Genomic DNA, 24,839 nt, shown 5'->3' with positions numbered 1-24,839 from the left:
TAGTGGTTATCCATAGTACAAGAAACAGACAGGATATCCTGTCCAAAGACTGTTAGTACACCTCTTCCTTCTCATTGGATTAAGCAAAAGTAGCTGTAAATTTATCCTATTTTGTATATATAAATACAACATGATCTTTCCTTTGTATCTTTTTTTAATTGTCTGTCAGAGGTGAATATTCTATTGGCATCTAAATACTATAGATGTTTGAATTCAACTAAACAATAACACTGTCTAGCAGTCTATAATATTAGTGCGTTATCCCCAGAAGTTATTGACTTGAGCCTGTGTTTAGCAAATTTAGTATTTATCATATTGACTAGTAGAAAGGGGTGCTATTTGTTGCTGCAAATTGTATTAGAGCACTGTTCCGTCCAGTCCATTCCAGTAGTGCTTGCCCTTGGGGAGCTCCGTAACACACACTCTTACTGTGAAACCTTGAGGAGCTCTTGCTGTGCTCCAGAGCTCCATAGGCTCTAGCCTCTGTATACTATGCCTTATACATGGTGTTCTTCTTGTCTTCTTAAGCTCCTAAATCCTCCTTTTCAACTCCAGGATTTCTCTAGGCTTTGCTTTACCTACATCTGTTGGAGTGCAGACAGTGTTCTCTTGGAGGATCCTGCTGGGAAAATTGCTGTTCTTCACCCTCAGCTCTCTCATTTCATCTGTGATCTTCATTGTCTTGTATGGGTTTTACCTTCAAGAGACAGCGAACAAGTCTTGTGTCCTTCTCATTTTAGCCAGAAACTCAGACTCATTCTTTTGAATGAGAATGAGCAAGAAAGGGCAAGAAGTGTTACCTCAGGAAGTGCTGTGCTTTCTCCTAGCCACAGTCACCATCTTTGCATTTGGTTTTGATAGTCTTTTAAAAAAGAGAAAAATGAGTACCATAAGTAAGCCCTGACCTAATGAAAAAGAAATGTTTCAAAATTGATGAAGATTTGACTTGCTGTGGAGTAGATGTAACTCCTCAATAAAACCTGAGTATTAAGAAATGGTTTCATCTCTTTGAAGCTGTAAAACCTGTGTCTAAAAGAGACCTTTCCATTTGCAAGGTAATGCAGTGCTGATAAATCCACCAGAGTTCTCTTGAGATACTAGTATTTTTTTTCCTTTCCTTTTTGTCTGTCCCTCCTTCCTTCCCTCCCTCTCTCCCTCCCCCCTCTCCCTTCCTTCCTGACTCTTACTATGTAATTCTGGCTATCCATGAACTCACTACGCAGCCCAGGCTACCCTCAAACTCATGGTGATCCTCCTGTCTCAGTCTCTTAAGTGCAGGCACGTGCCACTGCGGTCCCAGTCTGTGTGTGAATGCACTCACTTACTGAATGTCACCATCCAGGTGTTTTCACTGTTGCAACTCAAATGCATTTGAGCAGGTACTTGTGGGGCTGCTTGGGGGGGGGCGGGGGGTCATTTGGCTTGGGAGTGGAACTATGGAAGGACTCGGCAACTTTCTGCCCAGCTTGTCCAGGGCCCCTAAGATTGTGGAATCTGACACACAATCTCACTCAGCTCTCTAGTTGTATGTGCTCTTGCTCGCTCGCTCACTTGCTCTCTCTCTCCCTCTTTCCCTCTTGCCTCCTTTCCTTTTCCCCTGTTGGAGAAAAAAGTTTTTTACTGTTTTCTTTTTTGGAGATGTACTGGGAATAGAACTCACAATCTTGTGCTTGCTAGGCAGGCGGCTGCACTGCTGAGCTAACTCTCTGGGCCCTTTGATTTTTTTTTTTTTTTTTAAGTGGAAACTCCACAGTAGCTATTAAGGGGCATAACTTTAGTTCAAGCAAAATATATTGGCTTGTGAAATTCTTTTTAGGATCCTTGGCTTGTTGTAAGGTTTCATGGCTCATATACAAGGACATTTGAAGTTTCTGGATGTGAGGATATTGAGGGATGGAACAAGCAGCTATTCCAGTTACCAGTAGATACGTGAATGCTGCCTTATTTTGATGGAAGAATAGCCTTTTACTTCACTTTGCATATGGCTGGCAGGACCAGTGGGCAGGAGAGATACAGTTGTGTGCAAGGTGGTGCCTCAGTGCCTGCTTATGGGGTGCTCCCTCTCATCCTCAGTTTGTGCCCAGGCAGGGCAGTATGTGCCTCTCAGCACCTTGTACCTTCACTGGTATCATACGAGTATTCTTAGACGGCATAGTCACCAAGGTGCAAGGGAGAGCCCTGGGTCAGAGGTCCTGAAGTTGAGTCCAGAGCTAAGGAGCATTTCTGAATGTGCCAGAGGAGCGTGCAGCCCTTGTGGTGGTTCTCCTTGATTTCCCAGCAGCTCTAGTTGAGCCCCACTTCCATCTGTCTCTCAGGTGACGGGGGTCGTGGTAGTTGGGGGTGCAGTAGAGGGACACCTGTAGGGGCTGGGTGCCTGCCCACCAGAGAAGCCCCCTTGAGTGGTTTTGGTGCTCTTGTTGTGTCCTTCTGGGTGGCTACACGTGCTTCAGAAACCTTCCTCATACCCTGTGGTGTTGCCCTGCTGCCCCAACTCCTTTTGCTGCTGTGGATGAGCTGTCTCTTCCTAAGTTGGCCAGACAGGCCTTGAACTGGGGATCCTTTTGCCTCAGTTTCTCAGAGTCCTGGGATTACAGTGTCCCATCCTACCTTATTAGTGTTTTGAGAGGATAATCCTGGCTTTTATGGGGTGAGCGGTTGATAGTGATTGAGTGAGTGCATCTCTCTCTGGTGGGGAGTCTCAAGTTTGTGTTACATTTAGGGAGGAGCCAGCTGTAGTGAGAGTAGGTACATCTCATGAGAACTCATGCCACCCTCCTGGGGAACAGAAATGACCTTGGCTGATGTGCACAGGGCCAGAAGCAGCTGCTGCAAGCTGGCCAGGCTCCACCTGCCCTGGAGACTTGACACAGCAGCTGCAGCTGACTTTCAGAATGTGATCTGGTCGCTTACCTGCACATAGCCATATGGCTGTACCTTAGCCTGCAGCTCCTCATGGCCCAGCCTAAAGTGTGCTTGGAGGCGGGGAGCAGGGTTTGTTGAATGAATATACAGCAGTATTAGCTTTCTGCTTTATACCAGAAAACAGCTTTGAGAGGCTTCCTGTCTTCATCGTCTTATTGAACTGAGAAACAACCCCAGTTTTACTGCTTGCTTTTAAAAAAAAAAGAAAGAAACAAAAGAAGCCCACCAAGGAAAGAGATGACTTAAATGTAAGAGATTCTTGGTTAATGTAAAGGGGATTGGGGAGTGTGCTGTCTGAAACCTGTCCTTGTCCTTTTATTGTGCCAGTCAGAAGGCTTGTAGTCTTCGTGCACTCTGGTTGTGTGCTATCTGCAGCTTTAGAGTCATTGAGGAGTTTGTGTTTGCATGTGTTGTACAGCACGACGTACCTGGCCTGTCTGATTACAGGTGCAGAGCTAGCTGGAGCAGCCATTTGTAGAACTGTAAAGCAGAGATCTGTCTTTGTCACCTCCCTCTGGTTGGGTGGGATTTGTGCTTTTGCCTTTTGTGTAAATTGATATGCTGGGCTGGAGAGATGGTTGGATCAGTAGTCTAAGCGCCTGCCTGAAAAGTACAAGAACCTAGGTTTGATCCCTGGTAGGTACTGCATGTCGTCCTGGCCGCATGCCAAGCCAGGCAGTGAACCCGGGTGTGGTGGTGCATGCCTGTTATTCCAGTGCTGGGGAGGCTGAGGCAGGAGGATCACTATGAGTCCGAGCTGCATAGCAAGATCCTGTGACCAAATAAATAAAATCTTTTAAAAAAATTAAAAATGATAAATTGATGTGCTATACTTTTTCATTAGTGATGCTCCATTTCATTTACAGATACATTTTCCTGCTGGATGTGGAGCCTTGTCTCTGGCACATGCATGTCACTGTTCTTATTTAAAACCAAAATGTAGAACAATTCTAGTACTCAGATCTGCATAAAAACATGCAGGTCACTGTTCTCATTTGAAAGGGATGAAAAAAATGAAGTATGCTTTATGTGTGTCCTGTGTGGGTGAAAACACTGGCAGAAGTATTTTTGATTTAATTGGTCATCGGCTGTTGCCAAGGACCAAATTCTGGACATGTGTGGGAATGCATGTCCAGATCCATCATTTGCTTAATGTTCCTGGTAAACGTACTCTTAGGCTATATCTATTTAAGGAAGATGGCTAGAACTTCATCAGAGGTAATCTTATTATTGCTGGGGCCATTTCTTTCTTCTGTTACCTCGGAGATCAGATTGCAGGGATATCACTTCCACCTTCCATGCAAATTAGGGCCTAGCTTGCTTTGTGGTTGCCATGGAAACTTCTGGGTACCAGTTTCTCCTCCGGTTTCAGAGCTCTTCTTGGTCTGTCACGTGCTTTTGTCCTCCTTGCCTTTATATATCCCCAGTGGACAAATCTAAGCATTACCCTGATCTCTTTTACTAGTCTCTGACCTTCTTGGAAACATTTTATCGGCCCCTGATCTTCCTTGATGAAATTTAGAGGAAACAGATTGACACACATGAAAAGCACTAGATGCTGGATTCATTGGGATTTGATGTCACTTGGATCTTGAACGGAAGTGGCAGCCATTACTACAGCTTCTCATTCACATGTGTGTGCTTTTGCAGGGGATGTTAGGCAAGCATTTGTATGCACAGTGCCCCTTGATATTATGCTAATATAATGGAATATCCAGTGGTGCTAACGTTGCACCGCTTAGTCAACAGCAGTACAGTGTTTAGAGTAAGCTGGGAATCAAGCGTTCCTCCTTACCAATCCAGAGAGTCTGTTTCAGTGCTGGCATGGGAAATGCTGAACGGAGAGTATCACAATAAATGGTGTCTCCTCGACCCCCGCCCCATAAGGTAAATAACCAAGCATGACTGTTGTTTCCTTTACTTCAGGCTCCCTGGGTTTATGTTCACAGATTATCTTCTGGAGTGTAATCTTCAAAAAATGCCTTGATGGATCTGTTCTGATAGTCTCATGCTCATTGTGCAGAATTCAATCAGCGTCATCCCTATTTGATTTGTCCTGAGCGTTTCTGGGTGCATTGTGCTGTACCCTGTTGACATTTGGGGTTTCAGAGTGTGGCCAGGCACCACTGGGCAGATGGGACAGTGGTTTTATCTTGGTATTTTCACTGTCTGGCAGCATATCTGATGTGTGATAAACACTTGCATGTTTTTGAGAATAAACAAATTCTAAGAGTAGCTAAATAAAGTATAAATAAAGGAAACCGTTGTAAAGGAGCCATCATATTTCAGAAGGAAATAATTATATTTCAGTCCAGATCTCCCACTTTCTACCATATTGTGTATGAGAAATGTTACCCAAACTTGTTTCTTTTTATGTTATCAGGATTTTTTAAAAAAGCGCGTGCTTGCGTGTGTGTGTAAGTCACCAGTACTATTCTTTCAAGTGGGGTGGCGTGTGCCCATCCCCACTTGCCTCTGGGACCTTGTGTATTCACTAGGTTCAAAGCTCCTTAGTTTTCTACTCATAAACCCGAACACTTCTCATGAACGTCATTTTACTCGCTGGGACATCTGATTAGGATATAAAGAGGTGCATGCACTGTGCTAGTGTGGGGCGTGTTGTGTGCGCCCCACCCCACCCCCACCCGCTGGGGAGTGATCCCTGCAGCTTAGTGCCTAAACTGCACACCTAGCCCCCTTTTCTCACTTTTGAGACAGGGTCATGCTAAAATTCCCAGACTGGACTTGACTTTGCAGTCCTCTTCCCTCTGCCTCTCACGGTGCTCGGGTTAGGGACTTGAGCTACCTCACAGAGCTGGAAAGTGCTCACTCAGGTTTGCACCCACAGTCTGGAGTCCTCACAGTGGAGGAGGAGGGGCAATGAATGGCCAGCCACCATCTTGGCGAGGCCCAGAGAAGGCAAGAAAAGTGCCACCTTTCCTGTTCCTTCTCTGGTTAATTTAAGGTTGATCTCATCTTTAGGTCTCTTTAATATTTAAAAAACAAACAAGCCAAATTCATGATATTATATATTCTCTTGTGATATTGGGGAATATGTGACCTTTTTTTATCTTTCCCAGAGGTACAGAATAGTGTAGCTTCGGCTTATATTTGGAGATTGGTTTTGGAAGATTTCTAATGATGTTTTAATATATTCATAACCCCCCCCCCCAACACCAGCGACACATATGTTCTACATCCCCCAGCAAATACGTTTGTTTACTGTGACAGGCTACACCCTTGGTGTATAGTGCAGCTATATTCAGCATTTCGTGTGGGAAGAAGCTACTGCTAGTGGCCTTCTGGAGCTCCTTCTACTTCCTCATATGGGATTTGAACTGCCTTCACATTGATTTCTTTTTGTGTCTCATTTCTGATTGTTTGTACAACGTAGTCCAAGCAACCCATGCTGGGCTAAGTGGACCTTTCATAATTCATCTTTGACTTTGGTGTCATGGCTTAAAGAATATTAGGGTGTTGTGGGTCCTCACAACTAGAGTTAGTTTTAGTGTTTCCACTGGCTAGAAGGTGATGTTTAGTATCAACTGAAATGTACATGGTCTGAAAGATACTTTCTTCCTGCATGGGTTTATGAATTGTTTGAAGGCCAGTAAGAAATGAGTAAGGCAACTTCAGCCATTTCTTCTGCCAGAGGTCACCAAGAATAGTCGTGCCTGCAAATATTTGGGTGTATTGAAAGCTGGGACCTTCTGTTTTCTCTCCAATACCGTCTTTGGTATAAACAAATGCTTTTATGTTTCTCAAATTTTTAGTGCGATAAGGAGGGCAGACTTCTTTCTGTACCTGTTGGGGACAGAAGTTCTGTGGTCCTCAGTGCCGAAAGTCCAACTTTAGTCTTGTGTTTGCTCTCACACATTTTTACACTGCATGCTTCTAAAGCAAAAATTACTGAACACAAAAGTGTTTGGAATTGTCCATTTCCTTTGTCCTTTAATGGAGAAAATTTAAGAAATGTAGAAAAAAAGTTGGTTGGAGAGGTGGAGCATTTCTTTGTGCCACACTGTAGGGTCCCTGCTTGATGACAGTAGTTGAATAATACAAAATGGCAGGAAGGATTCTGAGTGCTCCCATCAGCAAGAACTAGTAAGTAGGCTGGGGCTCACTCAGCGCTAGGAGTGCTCACCTGACATGCGTGGTGCCTTCTGCTCCACCTCGGTCCTGTGAAAAATAAATGGTCGGTGCGGTGCTAGATATGTCCATCTCTCCGATCTGACCATATATGTACCTGTATTGAAATGCCACACTGAACCAGAATGTTTGTGTCAATTGAAAATAGACTTAAAAAAAATGAACCTTATAATTTGTCCTTTTAGATAGTGACCTCACGGATTTTTCTGAAGAGATTTGCCAGTCTTGACCCTTGTAATGAGAGACATCTAATCACAGTGGTGAAGCAGTTTGTCCCATTGCTTCTGTTGAGACCCTCTTAAATTCACCATCGCTAATGATAGGCCATTGGAAAGAGAACTTGGCTTTTTAGGTAAAACTGATGGGGAGCTTGCCTACCTGTACAAAGCTAGCTTACTTTAATCCAGCTAGCATCTGCATCCACACAGTACCAACGTCAGCACAGGATTTGTTAAAGGTTTTTTTTTTTTTTTTTTTTAAGGGAAGGAAGGGTTTATTTCCACAGTTAGTGGAAATCTCAGTCCATACTCAGCTGGCTCCAAGGCAGAGAGGCACTTGACAGAGGGCAGCAGTTCATGGTGGTGGAAAACAACAGCAAGGCTTTGTTAAAGTTTAAGTTCAGTTTGTGTTTATGACAATAAAAGCTACTTACTGTCTGATCCTCGTGTTTCTAAGTGTGGCACGTGGCAGCCACACTAGTGTAGAAAGTGCTCTACCCAGTGGTTCTCCAACGTGAGTGTCCATTAGAATCCCCTAGAGGATTTAAGGCCCAGCTCTGCCAGGTTAGCCCTCCAGAGTTCATGATTCCATAGGTCTAGGGTAGCCCTTGGGAGGCTGCGTTTATAATACATTCCCAAGCAGTTCTGATGTTGCCAGTTGAAGAATCACTCCTGTAGAGCCAGTACATACAAGAGGGAATTAAACACTCAATATCAGTTAAAACAGTAAGCAGTGAATAGTAAGCAGTCAGTCTCTACTCCCTGTGTGCATTTGCGGTGTGAGCAGACAGTAGCTATCTCTGTGGTGAAGAATTCCAGGGCCTAGTTACCTCTGTTACCCTTTGGAGATCCTTGTCTTAAGCCTGTTACCAAGTGTTTCCTTCTTCAGCTTGTTTGTCTTTCTTGTGTGGAGGCAGGCATGTATTAATGTCTCTCCTTCCCTTGCAGTTTATTTGAAATTATTTATAGACCAGCTGTTGGCTTCATGCCTCTCCCAGCCCTGCTTTTTTGGGATGGAATTTCATTTCAGATGTGTAGGTGCTCTGCCTAACCCTAAGGGGATGCCATCTGAGCAGAAGGATTTCCTGTGGCAAACCTCTCATCAACAGAAGATTTGATGCAATCTTGGTAGGCTTTGAATTCCTAAATTTCAGAGTGTTTCTTGCTCCTAGTAGGTTACAGTATATGTTGCTTTCCTTATATTACTTTTATCTTGTACTTTGTATTCATGGATGACATTCTGGCTGGCAGTCAGGCAAGAATACAATATTCATCCCATTTCTGCTTTTTACACTGAAAGTCTTTCTCTGGCTTTAGGTCTGATAAGCCTCCATAGTTCGTGTACGTGTCTCTGTTTGAGTCTCTGTACGGTGCCGTGGGCAGAATGGGGTTCTTCTGTATGTGTATTTGAGGGCTTGTTTCCTTAGTTTCACAAGTTTCAACTTGCACAAGCCCTAATTTGACTTAGACTCAGTGGGAAATCTGCATGTAAAACCCACACAGGTGTTTTTTAACAAAGCAAATTTTGTTGTCAGAGAGAGACAGATAAATGATACTAATACTATAGCTTTCCTTGAACACACAGAATTCATGACTCTGGTCATGTTTGCAGGCAGGCAATTCCTTATACTCAGCAACATTTTCTCAGTGTTTTAAAATGGAACTGTTGTGTTTTTAGCCCAGAGGGTTATTTGGGGGTGGGGGTATCATTCAATGAATGCCTGACACAGAAATTGGGATGCAGCAGTTCCCAGGAGGATATGATGGGGAAAAAATTAAAAAAAAAAAAAAAAAAATATTCTTGCAAGGGCAAATAAGGTCAGCTGTGATCTGTGTTTGTTGTAACCATGTGAAGTGTGGACGGGAAATGCATTGGTTCACCACTGCCATGGCAACAGATGCTGTTCTACCCTGGGCACAATAGGAAGTGAACCCATTCATTCATCCACGTATGAGCCCCAGATTTCCATTATGTGATTTCCATGGATTGTTAATTCACATATTTTGATAGGTTATTGTGTTTTCTCTAGTAGTTTTCAGTAGTGTCTTAATCCTACTCAAGTCAATAAATATCCTCAAGCTATTTGATCTTGCAGGAGAAGATGAGTTTTATTCTAAAGTAGACAGCAGTTTCTCACTTGATGTATCTTGGGGCTTACAGAGAGCCTAGTTTTGCTGGGGTACTACTTGCACTTTTATGATCTGTATAATTCATGATTTAGACAGAAATAACTTTAATATCTTTGGGGCCAGCATCCCCCCCTTTGACCAATGGGCGTGCGGGGACACACACACACACACACACACACACACACACGTTTAGTATTGGGGATTGAACCCAGGGGCTCTTTCTCAATGGGTTACATGTACAGACTATTTTTGGTTTGTTTTCCAATTTTTTTTTAATAAAATTTTATTCTTACATGTACAACAGACTCCAAGAACACACTTCACTGTAGTTATGGGTGTCAAGAGATATTATGGCAGGGCATCCAGATATCTGAATAGGAATGGAATCCAGGGTCATCATCATCGTACACACAAGGAACAGTTTATTTTTTGCCAGATTTCTTAATTCCACCTGTGGCCAGGGGGCCCTTTCCCGCGGCCTTCGTTTTTAGCTCCTCAAGTTTCTTCTGCTCTTCCTTTTGCTTCTGTTTGAACGCTCTGTCTTCCGTGTCCATCTCCTTGGCCTGTTTCTTGGGATGCTTCAGGGGCTTCTTCTTGCCACCTTCGCGGCCGGACATGGCGCCCGCACACCCTGCAGAGCCAAGCTCAGAGGCCAGCGACCCTTGTTTTCCATTTTTGAGACAGTCTTAAGTTACCAAATTATACAGGCAGGGATGGAAACTTGTGATCCTCCCGTCTCTGCCTCTCATAGCGCTGGGGTTGTAACACACACTACCTTACCTGACCTGAAACAAGCTGTTCCCTTATGGCATTCCTACCCAACGAACTGATCGTCTCATGGGTGCAGGTGCATGCCTTGGTCTTGAGCGCATGCATTCTTGCCTGCGTGCGCGCTCTCGCCTGCGTGCGCGCGCTCTCGCCTGCGTGCGTGCGTGCGTGCGTGCATGTGTGCGTGCAGTGCTTCAGGAGCAAACCCACGGCCTCAGGCAAGACACAACCTTACCAGAACTTTGGAAATGATAGATATTGACGTGAAGACCTAAAAGGAGATGTAGTGGACAGCAGCTCTAGAAGTGGAGGAAGGAGGATCTCGTGAAGCGAGGCCTTGCAGGCCAGTTGGGGTAACACAGTTACCCCCGCCGCGAGTGAGGCCTACCTAGTGATAGGGCCGTTGGGCAGCGTGGGAAGCCCCACGTGTGCTCTGGCCGAGGACTCCTGCTTGCTGTTCGCCAGGCACCTTGGAATATTAGCGGTCCACTGTCTCTTAAACTAAGTTTGGAGCATGGATTTTGGATTCCCGAGCCCTGCAAGGGCCAGGTTAGTTTCACAACCTGAAAAGTTATTTAGCCTTAGCAAAAAAAAAAAAAAAAAAAAAAAAAAGGCGCCTGCTGATGGAGTTTGGTAGCGTGGTCTCACTCACATACGTGGCTTTCCCCCCTCAGCAGTCACATTTGTCTGAGGGTAAAAAGTGCAAGAGAGTGCACGACTTCACTCCCAACTCCCTGCCCCTGGGTTCCAGCTTCCTCTTAGATGTGCTTCAGTACTTTTATATTTTCGTTTAAACCTTTTGAGAAGTGTGGGGTTGGCGAAATTCCTGCTCTTTTGAGTGTTAGAATTCTAGGCAGCATAGACTTACAGCTTAGATGATTTCTACACAAAAACTTTCCTGTAATGAAACTTAATATTCTGTATTTTCATGTTCATTTAAACAGAGCTCAGTTCACGGGAGAGCGCCATTCCAGTGCCTGGCCCTCTCTGAAATAGCGTTTGATTCCTCCCACTCACATAGTGTTTGCTTATATTCCTCCCTCAAAAAAGTCTTGAACTTTTGGAGCCCTGACTAGAAGAAGTCGAGCATACAGGCTCTGCAGAATCAGGCTGCATATTCCTTCCTTGTGCATCCACTGGGTGCTTTTATTGTCCATCTAATCAGTGTAGAATCTGTGGAGGGCGCCAGGGGGGGTGAGGTCTGTAATTGCTTTGCGAAAGACATATCCGAAGGTAGGATGGTGAATGCAGCGTTCTTTCTTCCTGAGAAGGTCCCCTGTAGGAATGAGTTCCTACATAGATTTCTATTCCAGAGGGAGTTGTTGCAGGGGCTTTCAGGAAATGGCCGCTGCTCCCTGGTGTAGCCTGCTGCGTTTTATGTTGTTAGGCTGTGATTGGATTAAGCTGCATTTCATGAAATCTTAAGGCTCCATGTTTAGATCTGAAAAGCAGAGCCTATGTCTTCATTTGCCTGTCCCCTGGGGTCCATTCCTGGGCTTACACAGTGAGCATAGTTGTGTTCCCTTTGGGCTGAGGCTCGCTGTAGCTCAGTGGCCTAGAAAGCCCGGGCTTGGGTCTCTAGCATGAAGTCAGGTAAGAGAGGGGCCAGGACTTCCTGGGGCTTGCTCATCTTTGTTCAAGTGAAGGCTGAAGGAGGACCAGGTAGGTGTTGTTAGTTTTCCAAGTTTGACTTTGTGGTGAACCGTATCCTTGCTCTTTTGTAAACTTTGCTCTTTTGTGAAATTTATTCTGCCACTCAGTAATGTTGTATGATTTCCAGTGAAAGTTCATTGGGTTCAGAATTCCTGAGCTGAGAAATCAAGGAAATCTTAGAATGAAGAACTGTTCCTTAGCTGGTGGTAGGAAGAGCCCTAATAACGTGTCTCTTTTCTACCAGCAGTAATAGTTGGTCTAACATTTTTTACTTTTGTAATTGTATGATGGTGAGATTCATATTATTTTGTTTATTAAAATACTGTATCATTCGTAATTTTTCTGCTTTAATATTTTGTGCTCTTGATCTGAAAAATTACTGTGAATCAAAGCTGCGTGAGTCTTTTGTACCAACCAATAAGTAAATAAATAAATAAATAAATAAGGAAATTGTCTAACATAAAGAAACACTTTTTTTTTTTTGTGTGGAACGGGGGATTGAACTCAGGCCCTTGCGCTTGCCAGGCAAATGCTTATTTCACTGAGCCATCTCCCTGACCCCCAAAGAAACACTCTTAAAAGAAGCTGTGAACTAGAATGCTGGTCTCTCAGAATTGCCTATTGTCTCTGTTGCAAGAAGCCCTGTGCAGTCCAAGAATTTGCACTATTTGCAGTTGACTCCCTTGTGTGTAGGGGCTGGAGGTATGCAGGGTTTGAAGTTGTGAAGAGAATAAAACACTTCTTGAGGGTAAGGGGTGTGCCCTTAGGAAAATACATGGGAGATTTTGATAGTTTTGTAACTGTGTCTGTTTGCTCCCAGAGGGCTTATCATTTTTGAGGTATTCTGTTTTTTTAAAGTAGGTAGAAGAGAAATTTCAGGCAGTCTAGTATGTTCATTTCATAGTGCTGTAATTTGTATGAGTGGTTTATTCTGAGTGCCTTTAAGACCAAACTAAAATATACTTGGGGACAAGAGCAGGTCAAAGAATTAGATAGGAATTCGTCCCCAGGTTCACTAGGATCTAGGGTGTGAGTTCATCATAGCTTCTCTTGGAGGTTGTGTTGAAAGTTTTGACCAGCTGGAAGTGATCTAACAGGCTCAGTTACAAATTGCTGGAGGTGGAGCCATAACAGCCCTTCCCAGGACTGATACATGGCGCGGAGCAGGGAGTTTGGCAGGCTATTGACACAGCTAAAGATGGATGCCTCTTGGATCAAAGGAAGACCATTAGGGCATGTTTAGGCGGGTGGAATTGAAGGGAGTCACTATAAAGAGAGCATTTAAGCATCCTCCTGCACACCCCCAACACTTTTATGAGCATGATTCTGTGTTTGCCCAGTTTGCTGGCACAATGTTTTGCCAAAGTCAGCAGTGAGGAAGAATGTGCTCAAAGTTAGGCAGGGACTTGTGGATTACAGAGGTGTGTCATTTAATCCCACGATTGCTCAGCATATCGTTTCCAGTTTGGACAATGTGACAATTTTTTTTTTTTTTCTTTTTCCCTATTTGCTCTCACCTCTTCTTTCATTGTTCCCATATGGAATCCTACTGCCCTGCCCTACTTCTCTCCTAAAACACATCCTAGAAAATGTTACCTTTTCTCTTTCGAGGTGGTTTGCCTTGGTTTTGTGCATTGTAGTTTGCAAATAGCTTCAGAATGGCTTCCCTTGGTGGTCTGTTTTTACCTGCTCAATCTAAGTACAGTAGTTTGTTCTGATTTTGGCCAGATAGTGGCATGTGGGAGAGTAGAGCCACAGGAGAAGTAAAAATGCACCTGTAGGAAACATTTGCTTTTGGTTTTGAAGGGTTTGCTGGTACTAGGTTTTGTACCGGAGTGAGATACGATTTTGGAGGTTAGCTGTTTGTTTAATCTCTCCCTATTAAGTGTTACCTATAACATCTTTTATTGTTGGAGGTTTGTAAGTCTGCCCTGCTTCCAAGCTCAAGCTCCTGTGGCTTTCACATTTTACTCAGATCATGAGGAACTTCTTCCATTTCTTTGATCCTTTTGTACTGCCTTGTTGGGACATGAACAGAGCCAGACTATTGTAGGACCTCAGGAGGTGGGCTTCCAGGTAAATCTGTGGCTGCATCCTTGTTGGGAGTCTGGCCTTGTGACGGCCTTGTGTCCTGTCTGCAGACAAGAACAATGGGCTTCTTCTTAGGGCTTTATGGAGGAATTAGTTGAACAGGAAGCAGCCTCAGAGTCTTTTAGATTTACTGAGGTGATGTGTGCTGCATGGGTGTTTTTATCTTGAGCCTTGCTTAGGAATTTGGTTCTCAGGATGTTTCTCGGAACTAAATAAGCCTCACAACTTGTCCTGGAGTTTAAAGGCTCAGGAAAAGGATGATTAGTCAGCAGCACTGGGTGAGAACAGTTTGTTTTAATTTGCTAACATCCTTAATCTCACCTCTTGGAGATTCTGCGGTTGGTTTTGCTCAAGTCCTTACAAAGCCCATGGAGGTGCTTTTCCAGTGTCACAGCAACTGCAGTCTTGGAATCTTTGGCCATGTGCTGTGAGGCACCTATCATATTAATAACAGTCTTGTACCATTAGCAGCAGGCCTTTGTTGGTTAAATGGCTGAAAGACAGCATTTGACATTCAGCTTGTACATCAGAGGATGGTGTGCTCCTGTTGTGGAAGTGCTTATTTGTGCTGTGAAGTTCAATCAAAGAAGGCCTGGCCAGACCCATTCTTAGGGGTCAATGAAGCCACGTGCACTAAGGTGGGACATGTTTGTCCTGCAGCTGTTCACTTCAGATTGACTGCTTCTTTCTGTCCATAGGTGCGACTGCGACTGCTTTGCATGGAGGGTAGTCGCCTATTTACTTGTGCTTTTGCTTTCTCCGGTTTCAGTTACCTGTGGTCAGAAACTATTGATTGGAAAATTTTAGGATTGTACGATTCATTACTTTCAAATTGCACTGCCAGTATGAGTTGTGTGATGTGACATTTCATCATCTTGTTGCTTCCTGCCCATGGTGTGAACTGTCCCTCTGTCCAGCATATCCATTTTGAGTCTGTTAGCTGTCTGGTCACGCAGTCAGCTCTCACCGTTTGGCGGTGCTTATTTGAGTAACCTTTAGTTTACTCATTGATGGCCCATATCACAAGAATAATGGTGGCACAAATTCAGCTTCACCAAGGAGGAGTGCGTCCTTTGATCAAAAGTCAGATTTCATTCTCCTCTTAACGAGGAAAGAAAAAAGAATGCTGAGAACAAGATTGAGAGGAAGGACAGAAGGAGTCTAGGTGTAGGGTTCTGCAGTGTTGGTGCTTTCACTCATGCCTGGGGCTGGACCCCCAGTGATGAGCAAAGCCTGCTGAAGTTGTGTGGTCTGGGACAGGACCTGAGGAAGCATGCACACTGCAGACAGCACTGCTTGGCAGATGGCTGGAGAGGAAGAATTAGTGTTGTGCTGCGGAGAGTGTTCCCGGTGGTGGAAATGTTTGTTTCTTCCTGTGCATTTAGAGTGGCTTTTCCCATCACCCTCTTTTTTGAGATAGGGTCACATGTCTTGCTGTGTAGGTCAAGCTGGCCTTAAACTCAATTTTTCCCCCCCTGCAAAAGGGTTTATTTTCTTTTGGTTCAAGATTTGGGAGAGGGCTCCATAAACATAAGAAAGCTGCCCACTGGAAATGTCATGAAGTAGCCCATGGGCACCAATAGATGGCAGGAGCGAGGCTTAGACGCCAGCCCTGGAATGGAGGGGGGGGGGAGGCAACTCTGAATTATGACAAGCACCACCAATGGCCATCCTTTAGAACCTGCAATAACATCTGGTGCCAGCTAAGAATCAAGGGCTGTTTGTTCACAGGAGCAGGAACATGCACACTATCTGCAATATATCCCCTTCATCCCACCAAATTCACTGCAACTCAAAGGTCCTGGCCTGTACGAGTAAGAAACCCACAATCTTTTCATACCAAAAGAATGCCTACAGATAAAATACACAAAATAACTCTCTGGTTGACATTGAAAACGGTAATTTTACAAGAAACAACAAAATTGAAGCAACATGAGAGTACTCCAGCACCTATTTTTCCAGTGGGCAGGGAAGTGGTCTGGGATCTCTTTTCAGCAAAGCTTGTGGATCTTAGTGCACTTAATACCAAAGAGGAAGAAGATGAACCAAGCCAAATCTTTGCTGAAGCATGAGCCAGCTTTGTTGGTGTTTCAGTTGTGCTTTTGTCTCTGTGTGCTGAGGGGACTTCATTTCCTTACTTATTTTGATGCTGTTTGCCCAGTCCAAGACCTTGAGCATGGCAGGGAAGGTGAACCCCACCCTCATTTCTTGAGGAGACTTGGGAGTCTCACCCTGCACCCAGCTCCACCCAGATGTTTTGCAGTGGCAGTGTCTGCAGAGCCTTTGCGTTCACGCTCTTAGGAGGAGTCTGCCACTGGAGTGGATGGATGAACAATCTGTAGCGTTGAACAATGTAGTTTGTGCATCTGCTTTTCTTTTTTTCTTGAAATATAATTCTCACCTCACAGGTCATTCATTCTTCATTCCCAATTCTTGCCAGGAGTTGGTTGCCAGAAGGTTTTTTGGCAGTTTTGCATTTGGATATTGAGTAACTTAAATTTGTAAACTCGTTAGGATTTTTGTTGAGATGACATTTTTAAAAACTGAATTGGCAGTCTTACCATGAGAAAGGAGTAGAAAGGCAAATTAACATTTTAACTATCACTCACATCTAGGCTTTAGAAATTGTGCTTTGGGTAATTTGTTCACACCATGTAGCTACAATAGTTTATCGGCAATTTCTTTGGCTGGTCTGTTTCTGGAGTCTTATGGCATACGTGCATAGTCTTTTTCTCACCCACTTTACGTTGACCCATTTGCAACTCTTAGCTCCTGGGTGTGGAGTTGGAGGCTTGAAAAGAACAAGGCATGTAGCCCGGGGTGGCAGGACAGGCAGCATTGCCTTGGTGGTGAACTACAACTGGCACTGCATTCCTGTAACTGACATATAGGTGACATTTGTGACTGACGGAACAAAAGAGCTTTGTTGCCTCTTTAATTGTTGATTAATGATGATTCCTCTCCAATTTGACATGGTTGCTTTCTAGAACACAAAAGAACTCAATGTCAAATGTTTCCTTGATCCTGACATTCATGATTTCCAGGCAGTCTGGGTTCTTTGACGTTTCAGGATGCCACGTAAGATTTCATGTAGCATAATTGAATAATTTTGTTAATTGAATCAAAAGCTGTGCTGCGTATTCGTTTTCATACCATTTGTGTGAGATGTCATGTGCTAACCTGAGGTTTATGTTCATCAGGAAATGTTGAACTTGGGAAGAAGTTGTTCTTAGCTTTTACATATTTAGTGTCATTACCTTTCCATATTCTTTCCTTGGGAAATAATATTAGGGTATCCTTTCCCATGAATAAAGGAAAAAGGAAGGCTCATCCTTCTCACTGATGGCTATTTTCCGAGTTAAAGTTGGCGAGTGAGTGATGGTGACATCTTCCCTAGGTGGTGGCGGTGTTTGTGCTTTTGGCCCTTGCCTTGCTGGGCTGGTTTCTTAATGGATGGAGCTGACGAGTGCACACATATGTAGTTATGTTACTGTACTTCAGGATATGTGTGTTCTGTGGGAAGCTGGTGCATTTGTATATATGAATTTTTTTTTGACCTGAAGGAATCGGTATTAGGGAGTAGAGTATAGATAGTGTTTGTACAATGTAATAATTTAAGGAAATCGTGGGATAATTTATGGGATGGTGCTGTCTTTCTGTTAAGAAATCAAAACAAAACAAAAAGTATTATTTTCTGTTTCCTTTCCAGGCTTCCAGAGTGCTAGGTGTACTGTATACTTAGTTTGTTGAGCCTGGGTCTCATGCAGTCCAGGCTAGCTTCGAACTTGTCTCAGCCTCCCAAGTGCTGGGATTATTGGTGTGTGCTGCCATGGTCTGGCTTAAATCCACTTTCCTGTTTTTAATCTGTCACCCAGAAGTTAGAAAGTTTTTGCTAGGAATCTTAGCTGTACAGGCAGCATGGAGATTGAGATTGTGATTTCTCACTGTGTGCCCACAAAAAATCACTACATGTCATCAGAGGTACTAACTCAGAGAAGAGAAGGGATCATTATAGGAATTATTCTGTTCAGATACCTGTTTGGTTGCACAGGTCAGAGCCCAGAAGCTTGGAGCTAGATGGAATTTTACTTGTCTTTTTTTGTTGTCACTTTTCCTTCCTTTTTAATAATTAATCAAAGCCCACTTTGCTGTAAGTGACAAGTAAATTGAGCTGTAGCCCAGATTTTGTGACACCAGTGCTCTTTGCCTGTTGCCTTGTGCCAGTCTGACCAAGCCAAACTTTAGGATTCACAAGGGGAAGGGAATCAACCAACAGAAAGTTCCTTTAGGCAAATCAGGGAATAGCAAACTTAGTCTAAACAACTAACTCCCTGTGTAACTTAATTAAGGTAAGTGCTGCAAATATTTAATATCCTGTGGGTTTTTTTTTTTAAGCATAAACAGTATATTTCATCTACTTTATATGTAAAACACAGTAAGGCCTGTGAAGCAGTGTGGCTAGATGGCAAGAAATGACTGTAAAGCAGGAATCTGCATCACAGAATTCTTAAAAGACAGCTGACCTCTCTTTTTGTCATTGTGTGAAAATGCTGATTCCAATTATGGGAACAGGCTGTGTGGGAGGTGCCCTGGGTCCTAAGTCCATAGCTGGTGTTGTTGGTCTGCAGTTGGGAATGGGCTGCCCTCTGCTAGCCTCGGGGTTCACTTGAGGATGTGTTTATTTTCTCTGTACTGTTCAGGATGTTTACAGCTGCCCTGTGTGCTCTCCGTGAGACTGCACTTGCGTTTGAATTTGGTGGGCAGCGTGCTCTGGGTGGAGGCCTCCCGCCCTTCATTGCACACACAGAGGCACACTCTTGTTGCTTTGAGCCGCTGCCAGGTTTGCAGTGTGTTTGTGTCTGGGGGTAGAATACAGTGTGTAATTATTTTGGGGATGGAAAGAGGAAATTTTTTTCTTCTTTTTTATTGTTTTAAGTAGGTCTTTCATCAAGTTGGCAAAGTGTCAGGCCCTGCTCCCACACCAGCACAAAGAGCACAGCCTGGCTGGTCATTTTGCCATTGCCAAACATGCAGTTTCTTTATTTTTGAATGAAGAGACCCTCCCCCTCCGATCATTCCTTACCCTTTGTTTGAAATTGGGATGTAATCTCAATAATTGGATTTACCAACTTATGTGTGGATTTTTTTTTTTTTTTTTTGAACCGGGGATTGAACTCAGACACTTGGAACTTATGTGTTTAATATCAGAAAATTGAGTTCCAAAATGGTGTGTTGGCACCAGTGTTTCTCAGTGAGGGACCAGCTATGCACTGACCTCAGATTGCTTCCTGGTCCTGCTTTCCCACTGCAGTTGTTTGTGTGTCTGTTGCCCTCCTTGGCTAGGTAAGCTACCAGAAGCCCTGGACAGAAGAGGAACTAAACCTAGAAATTGCTGTTGCGCCTTGGGTAGGACTGCTCAGAGATGGAGTGCCTAGGTAGCAGGAAGCCGCTACTGCTGTGCTGCAGTCTCCCAGAGGAAACCTGGAGAAATGGTGCCCCCTCCTGCTAGGCTCCCTGTGGCAGGCTGCCTGGGCTCTTCAGATGCAGCATCCCAGGGAGGAGGAGGGAGCACAGGCTTGAGCAGGCCCATGGGCACAGAGCACTGTCTTCTCATCAGTGTGGTTGCTGTACTAGCCTTGTCCTGCAGTTTAGTTTACTGTATTGGCTTTCATTACTAAGGATTGAACCTAGAGCCTTCTCACTGAACTGAATCCCAGACCTTTTTGTTTTTTTAGACAGAGTCTAGTTAAATTGATCATGCTGAACTTGTGATCCTCCTGCCTTACTCTCTCGCTATGCTGGTGTTAAAGATGTGCCTCACTGTGCCAGAATCACACTGTGTTTAACTTTGAAATAATACTAGCTGTTTTGTTTTGCTATGCTTTGCTTTGCTTTTGAGTACTGGGGATCTGAACTCAGACCTAAGCATGGGGTCCACCAGTGGGCCAAACTCATAACCCCACACTACTAGCATTCATTTTGGTATATTTATTTTTATAAGGATGCCGTGCTTTTCTTATTTAACCTAAAAACTATATTAAGATTTATTTGATTGATTTTTCCCCCCCTACGTGATAAGGCAAGACATTTATATGGCTTTTGGCAGCACCATGTGAACCCAAATGAAAGAAAAGTGTGGGGAATTCAGTGGAACATAATGCTGGCTTGCAAAGCCTTGTACAGGTGGGAAGTGCAGAGAACAGGGTGGCCCTTCCCCCTCTTAATTCATACAGCCTAACCAGGAAGCACCAAGTTTTCCTGGTAAGGCCATGGACCTGTCCATATGGCATTTGGCTGTGGACAGTGGAGCTGTGAGAGGCCAAATGGGAAAAGGGGCAGGCCCTGTGGGTCCATTGTACTCTGCACCACATGTTCTGACCTTATTTGGTTGGATGTGGATAATGATGGGCACTTAGGGATTTATAATAATGTGATGATAGAAATAATGATCACATGTGAAACTGAGGTGCTTCTCAGTGAGCCTGAGTTCCAGTTGGCTCCTGGGTAGCTAGAGCCCTGCTGGGACGGCCAGTACCTTTCCTTGGGGAGAACTGGTCTCCCCTCCACAGTTGCCCTAGCATCTGTTCATCCATGCTGCCTCAGCCTCTGGGGCCCCTCTGTGTGGCCATTCAGTCTGCCCTGCAGCCTTACAACCAACCTTCACATCCTCAGGAGTTTGGGGTGGTGCTTTCCGATAATTGTGCAGCAGTAGTACAGTCTTCTCCTTCCTTGCTGCTACTCCTGGAGGCTCTTCTGTGTGTGGTAACAACTTTGTGGAAAAGAAGAGCATGCAGAGGCTGCAGCAGAACACACAGTGCAGGCCTGGAGGACAGAGTTTGGATCTGGAATTACATGGCGAGTCTTGGATGATAGCCATGTCTTTCTGAGGAGGTGGTTAGAGCAAATAATTTGCTTAAAAACGAATAGGTCTGAACTTTTCACTGTGTGGCATGGGTAATGGGAAAAAGCCACACATGACAAGGTAGAGGGAAAGAACATTCCAGATGGAGGGAACAGTTTTAAGTAAGCAGGGTTCCTTTGGACCTTTCCTACCTACCCACTTGCCTCCTTTTCAGGCCACTTATCTAACTCCATATACAGTGCCACCTTGGAGTCAGAATATTCATTTGCTTTCATTTTCAACAGTAGATTGTCTTCTTCAGGATGTTTCACCTTAAATCTGGACAGATTATTAGGAGTCTTGGACACAAGAAATTATAGAGAAGGGGCACCCCCTAAATGGCTTTGTCTCACCTGTCTTGGCTGAGCTCTGATCCAAGGACCCCTATGGAATGGCTTCTGGTCCAGTTTGTTCTGCCTCAAAACTGTGTGGCCCAGGCAGGTCTCGCTCTTGTTTGTTCCAAGAGTGATGGTTGTTGCCAAATAGTTTAGAACCCACCATGAACTTGTTGTGTAGCCTCAGCTAGTTTGATGTTGTGATCTTTCTGCCTCAGCCCCTTGAATGTGTTGGGATCTCAAGTGTGTGTAACCATGCCCAACAGGAGAGCTTATGTAGATCTCTGAAGCCATCAAAGTTACTAGCTTTTAAAATCTACCCCAAATACCAAACAGAAATAACAGCCCAAGTTTTGTAGTTGTTTGGCTTATACAGACTTCTGTTTCTTGGCTTCTGCTGCCCCATCCCCAGTTTTTACCAACCCTTCATATACGTAGTCATATGAATGTAATCATTTCTCCTCTACTGGTGTACATTCACTTGGTTTTGTGTATTTCCTCGGCTTCTTGACAGGTTTGATGTAATTGATTTCTTCCTTATAAGGGTACAGCTGGATTTCTAAAGACAGGCCATCTTCTGTAAGGTCCCACATTCTGTTATTCTCGTGAGCATTCTAGTTTCTCTCCCTCAACTCCAAGAACCCAGCACTCACCTCACCTCTGATCCTCTGTGACTGAGTCCAACAGTATTTTCTTGGTAAACCATTTTTGCTGTACTAATGAGACGAAAGGTAATGCTTCCTCTGTGCCAGGGTGGTGTAAGTGCTGTGGAAGGAATGGGTGGTCCTCATGTGGGGCTGGGTGCAGCAACTTGCCTTCCTTGCCTTCCAGAAGCCACCTTCCAGTATCCCTCAACTCAGCCTGCTTCTCCTACCCTCAGCATCTCCAGGTGTAAATAATCTGGATTCCTCCACCCCATTCATTTCTTTGTTTCAAGCATTAGAGAGTGAGTCCTGTAACCTTGAACCATAACTTCACTGTCAGGACTTTGACTTTCACACATATTTAGTACAGGGTCTCATTACTCAGATCAGACTCAGGGATCCTCCTGTTTTCAGCCTCCCAAGTGCTGGATTACAGGTGCATGCCACTGCGCCCAGTCTCAGGGCTCTGCCTTTGCAGTGTGTTTGTTGCTCAAGCTCCTTGGTTGTGAGGCCAGTGCAGCAAGGTTAGCAGCTCCATGGTCCTCCTAGAAATGGAGGATGAAGAGCTACATCCCAGACCTGCCCTTTGTGACCAGGAGGCACTTAATTTCCAGGTTTCATCTAGTCCTCACAAATGTTTAATCACTTGGGAACTTGGCTGTTTTCTCGGAAGATAATTTATTTTGCTGCCATTTAAAATTTGTTACTACCTTATTTTTCATTGTCTTTCTGAGAAAGTCATCAGGCACAAAGTGCCTTCTATTTGAACAGTGGTCGAAGTACTTTATTGTCGAGGTCCTGAGATCGTGACGTTCCTCCCTCGTGACCCACTCTTGTCATCTGTATGTCTGTGTTTGATTTTCACTGTGGGTGCAGTCTTCATATCGTGTGTGGTATTTGTTATTGCTGATGTTAAAAATGCATTGAACACTTGATATCCTGTTCACATGTAGGCAGTGTTTTTGTCAAATTCCTGCAGTACTCAGAATGTGAAGGGATCCATTTTAATCTGCATTAAGGAATTTTAAATTAAAAAAAATCTTTCAGTAGACCAAACGCAAAAAGATGGAGCAATCTAATATATTAGAAAAGGATTTTCTTTTGTTTTAAAACATGTGGAAGGGCTAAGAGAAGAAATAGGGTTGTACTTGGTCGGTCTGCTGGGTCTACCCTTCTGGACAGGGTGTTGCACTGGGGATCTATGGCTGGTCACACGCAGCGGATGTCCTGTGTGGCCTTACCTTCCTCTGAAAGTGTGCAGTGGCTGCTACCGGCTACCTGTGAATTGAGTACACAAAATTGAATGTGAACATTTTTTAGGAACTTAAAAATGACCAGATGCTGGTGTATCTGTTGAATGAAGTAGGGCTTGTATTTTTATTGACTGTAATTATTTTACATTATTAAAAAACATACATGCATTTGAAACAAATAGAGGAAAAAAATAATGAAACACGAAACTGTCCCCATTTTGCACAGCATTGCTCTCATGCTGTCTGAATTGCTGTTTTTCTCTAAAAGTGTTCCTCAGTGTCCCTCCTTGGGCTTCAGTAGTTTCCAAGGCTCCAGACAGTGAGGTGACTGCAAAAGAAGCCCGCTCTGTCCTGTAACAGAATAATTTACCTTTTCTTCCTCACTGTGGACCTACATAAAAGTAGAAAACTATGAATCTGTTGAGTTTTATGTGCCATCTTTTAAATATTAGGCGCAACGGTAGTGGGCGCACACATACTTCCTGGCATACGCTTTACATCCATGTATAAAACACAGCCCTTTCACCAAGCTCATTTTTATTTTTTCCCCATTATTTTATTGATAAAGAAATAGCAATGAGACAGTTTCAAATCAAATTGGTAGGACAGTTTCAGTAATTAACACATTGCATACTCTCTTTCACAAGGCTTATTGCACATTGAAGTAGGCCTGTGGTGTAAGAGGGGGCTTAATTAGAGAGTGCTTGAATTGGGCCCTTTAAAAAAAATTCTTGTATGTTATGCTTTTATTGCTGCACATAGGTCCGTATATTCCGGTCTTGCCTTATTTTTTTAACTTGCTTTTTCAGGCCCAGGCTGCAAGCACAAAGGAAGTTTGCTCAATCTCAGCCGAATAGTCCGAGCACAACTCCAGTGAAGATAGTGGAGCCTTTGCTACCCCCGCCAGCTACTCAAATTTCTGACCTCTCTAAAAGGAAGCCTAAGACGGAAGACTTTCTTACCTTTCTCTGCCTTCGAGGTAAGCTTGCTGCCAATCTGTTTGGAAGGAGCAGCCTACTTGACAAAGCTGTGGCCTGAAACTCACCCAGGGACCATTGTTGGCTTTGCTCTCTGCCTTTCCTGCCTTTCATTCTCCAGCCTGATGCTAGAATTTTAAGTAAGGAATTTTGCTGAAAAGGAGCTTCCTGTCTCATGGACCAGCTAATATAAGTGCCACACACTAACCAGATTGTGCTACTGCAGCTTCCAGCTATTTGTTGAGTCTTCCTCTATTTTTATTTGAATTTTATACCTGCGCCTTAGCTTCACAATACAACTTGTAAAGATTATAGTTCTAATTTTAATTTAACTTCTGCTGTGGCCCCTTCCATCACGTTGCCACATAAAGTACCTTCAAGGAGCTGTGGGTGGGCTGAGGTCTCCTCTCCTTTCCTGCAGCCTTTCCCATTACCTGATTGCTTTCCTTCACCTTATGAAAACAGCAGCAGGACTTTTGAAAGCCTGTTTCAGAAAAAAACTCCCCCATGGATATGAATAGGATGCACTAACAGAATGCAAGGCCCTTCAATTTTAAATTTTTTTTTAAACGAAGGATATTTTTGAATTTAAATGGAACAAGTTGAGGAAAGAAACATAATTTTCTAGGAGGAACCTTGAGAACATTGAGGGGATGGAGGGAAGGAGCGAGGGAGCCTGACTTTGGAGCATTCCTCAGGTGGACAAGGTGAGCTTTGGCGACAGGGTGAGTGAGAGGAGCGATTTTATGATATTTTGCACATCTGTGGAGATGCTCCAGGTACAGGCTTAAGGGCCTG

At 44.0% G+C, this 24,839-nt stretch overlaps 1 protein-coding gene across 4 annotated transcripts in view; it reads left to right on the top strand.

Annotated features, from left to right (window-relative positions):
- The window catches only part of Jarid2 (jumonji and AT-rich interaction domain containing 2), a 246,103-nt gene that overhangs the window by 160,991 nt on the left and 60,273 nt on the right, over window positions 1–24,839 (top strand). For all 4 annotated transcript variants that reach the window (XM_004628343.2, XM_023712152.1, XM_023712153.1 and 1 more), the window contains one exon: window positions 23,874–24,043. In XM_004628343.2, the coding sequence (XP_004628400.1) occupies window positions 23,874–24,043 (170 nt within the window). The remainder of the gene's footprint in view (window positions 1–23,873; window positions 24,044–24,839) is intronic.

The sequence above is a fragment of the Octodon degus genome, unplaced genomic scaffold (assembly GCF_000260255.1).
Source record: "Octodon degus isolate 3935 unplaced genomic scaffold, OctDeg1.0 scaffold00023, whole genome shotgun sequence".
Taxonomy (NCBI): Eukaryota; Metazoa; Chordata; class Mammalia; order Rodentia; family Octodontidae; genus Octodon; species Octodon degus.
Note: the sequence above shows the minus strand (reverse complement) of the source record. Positions and strands in the feature narration are given on the sequence as shown.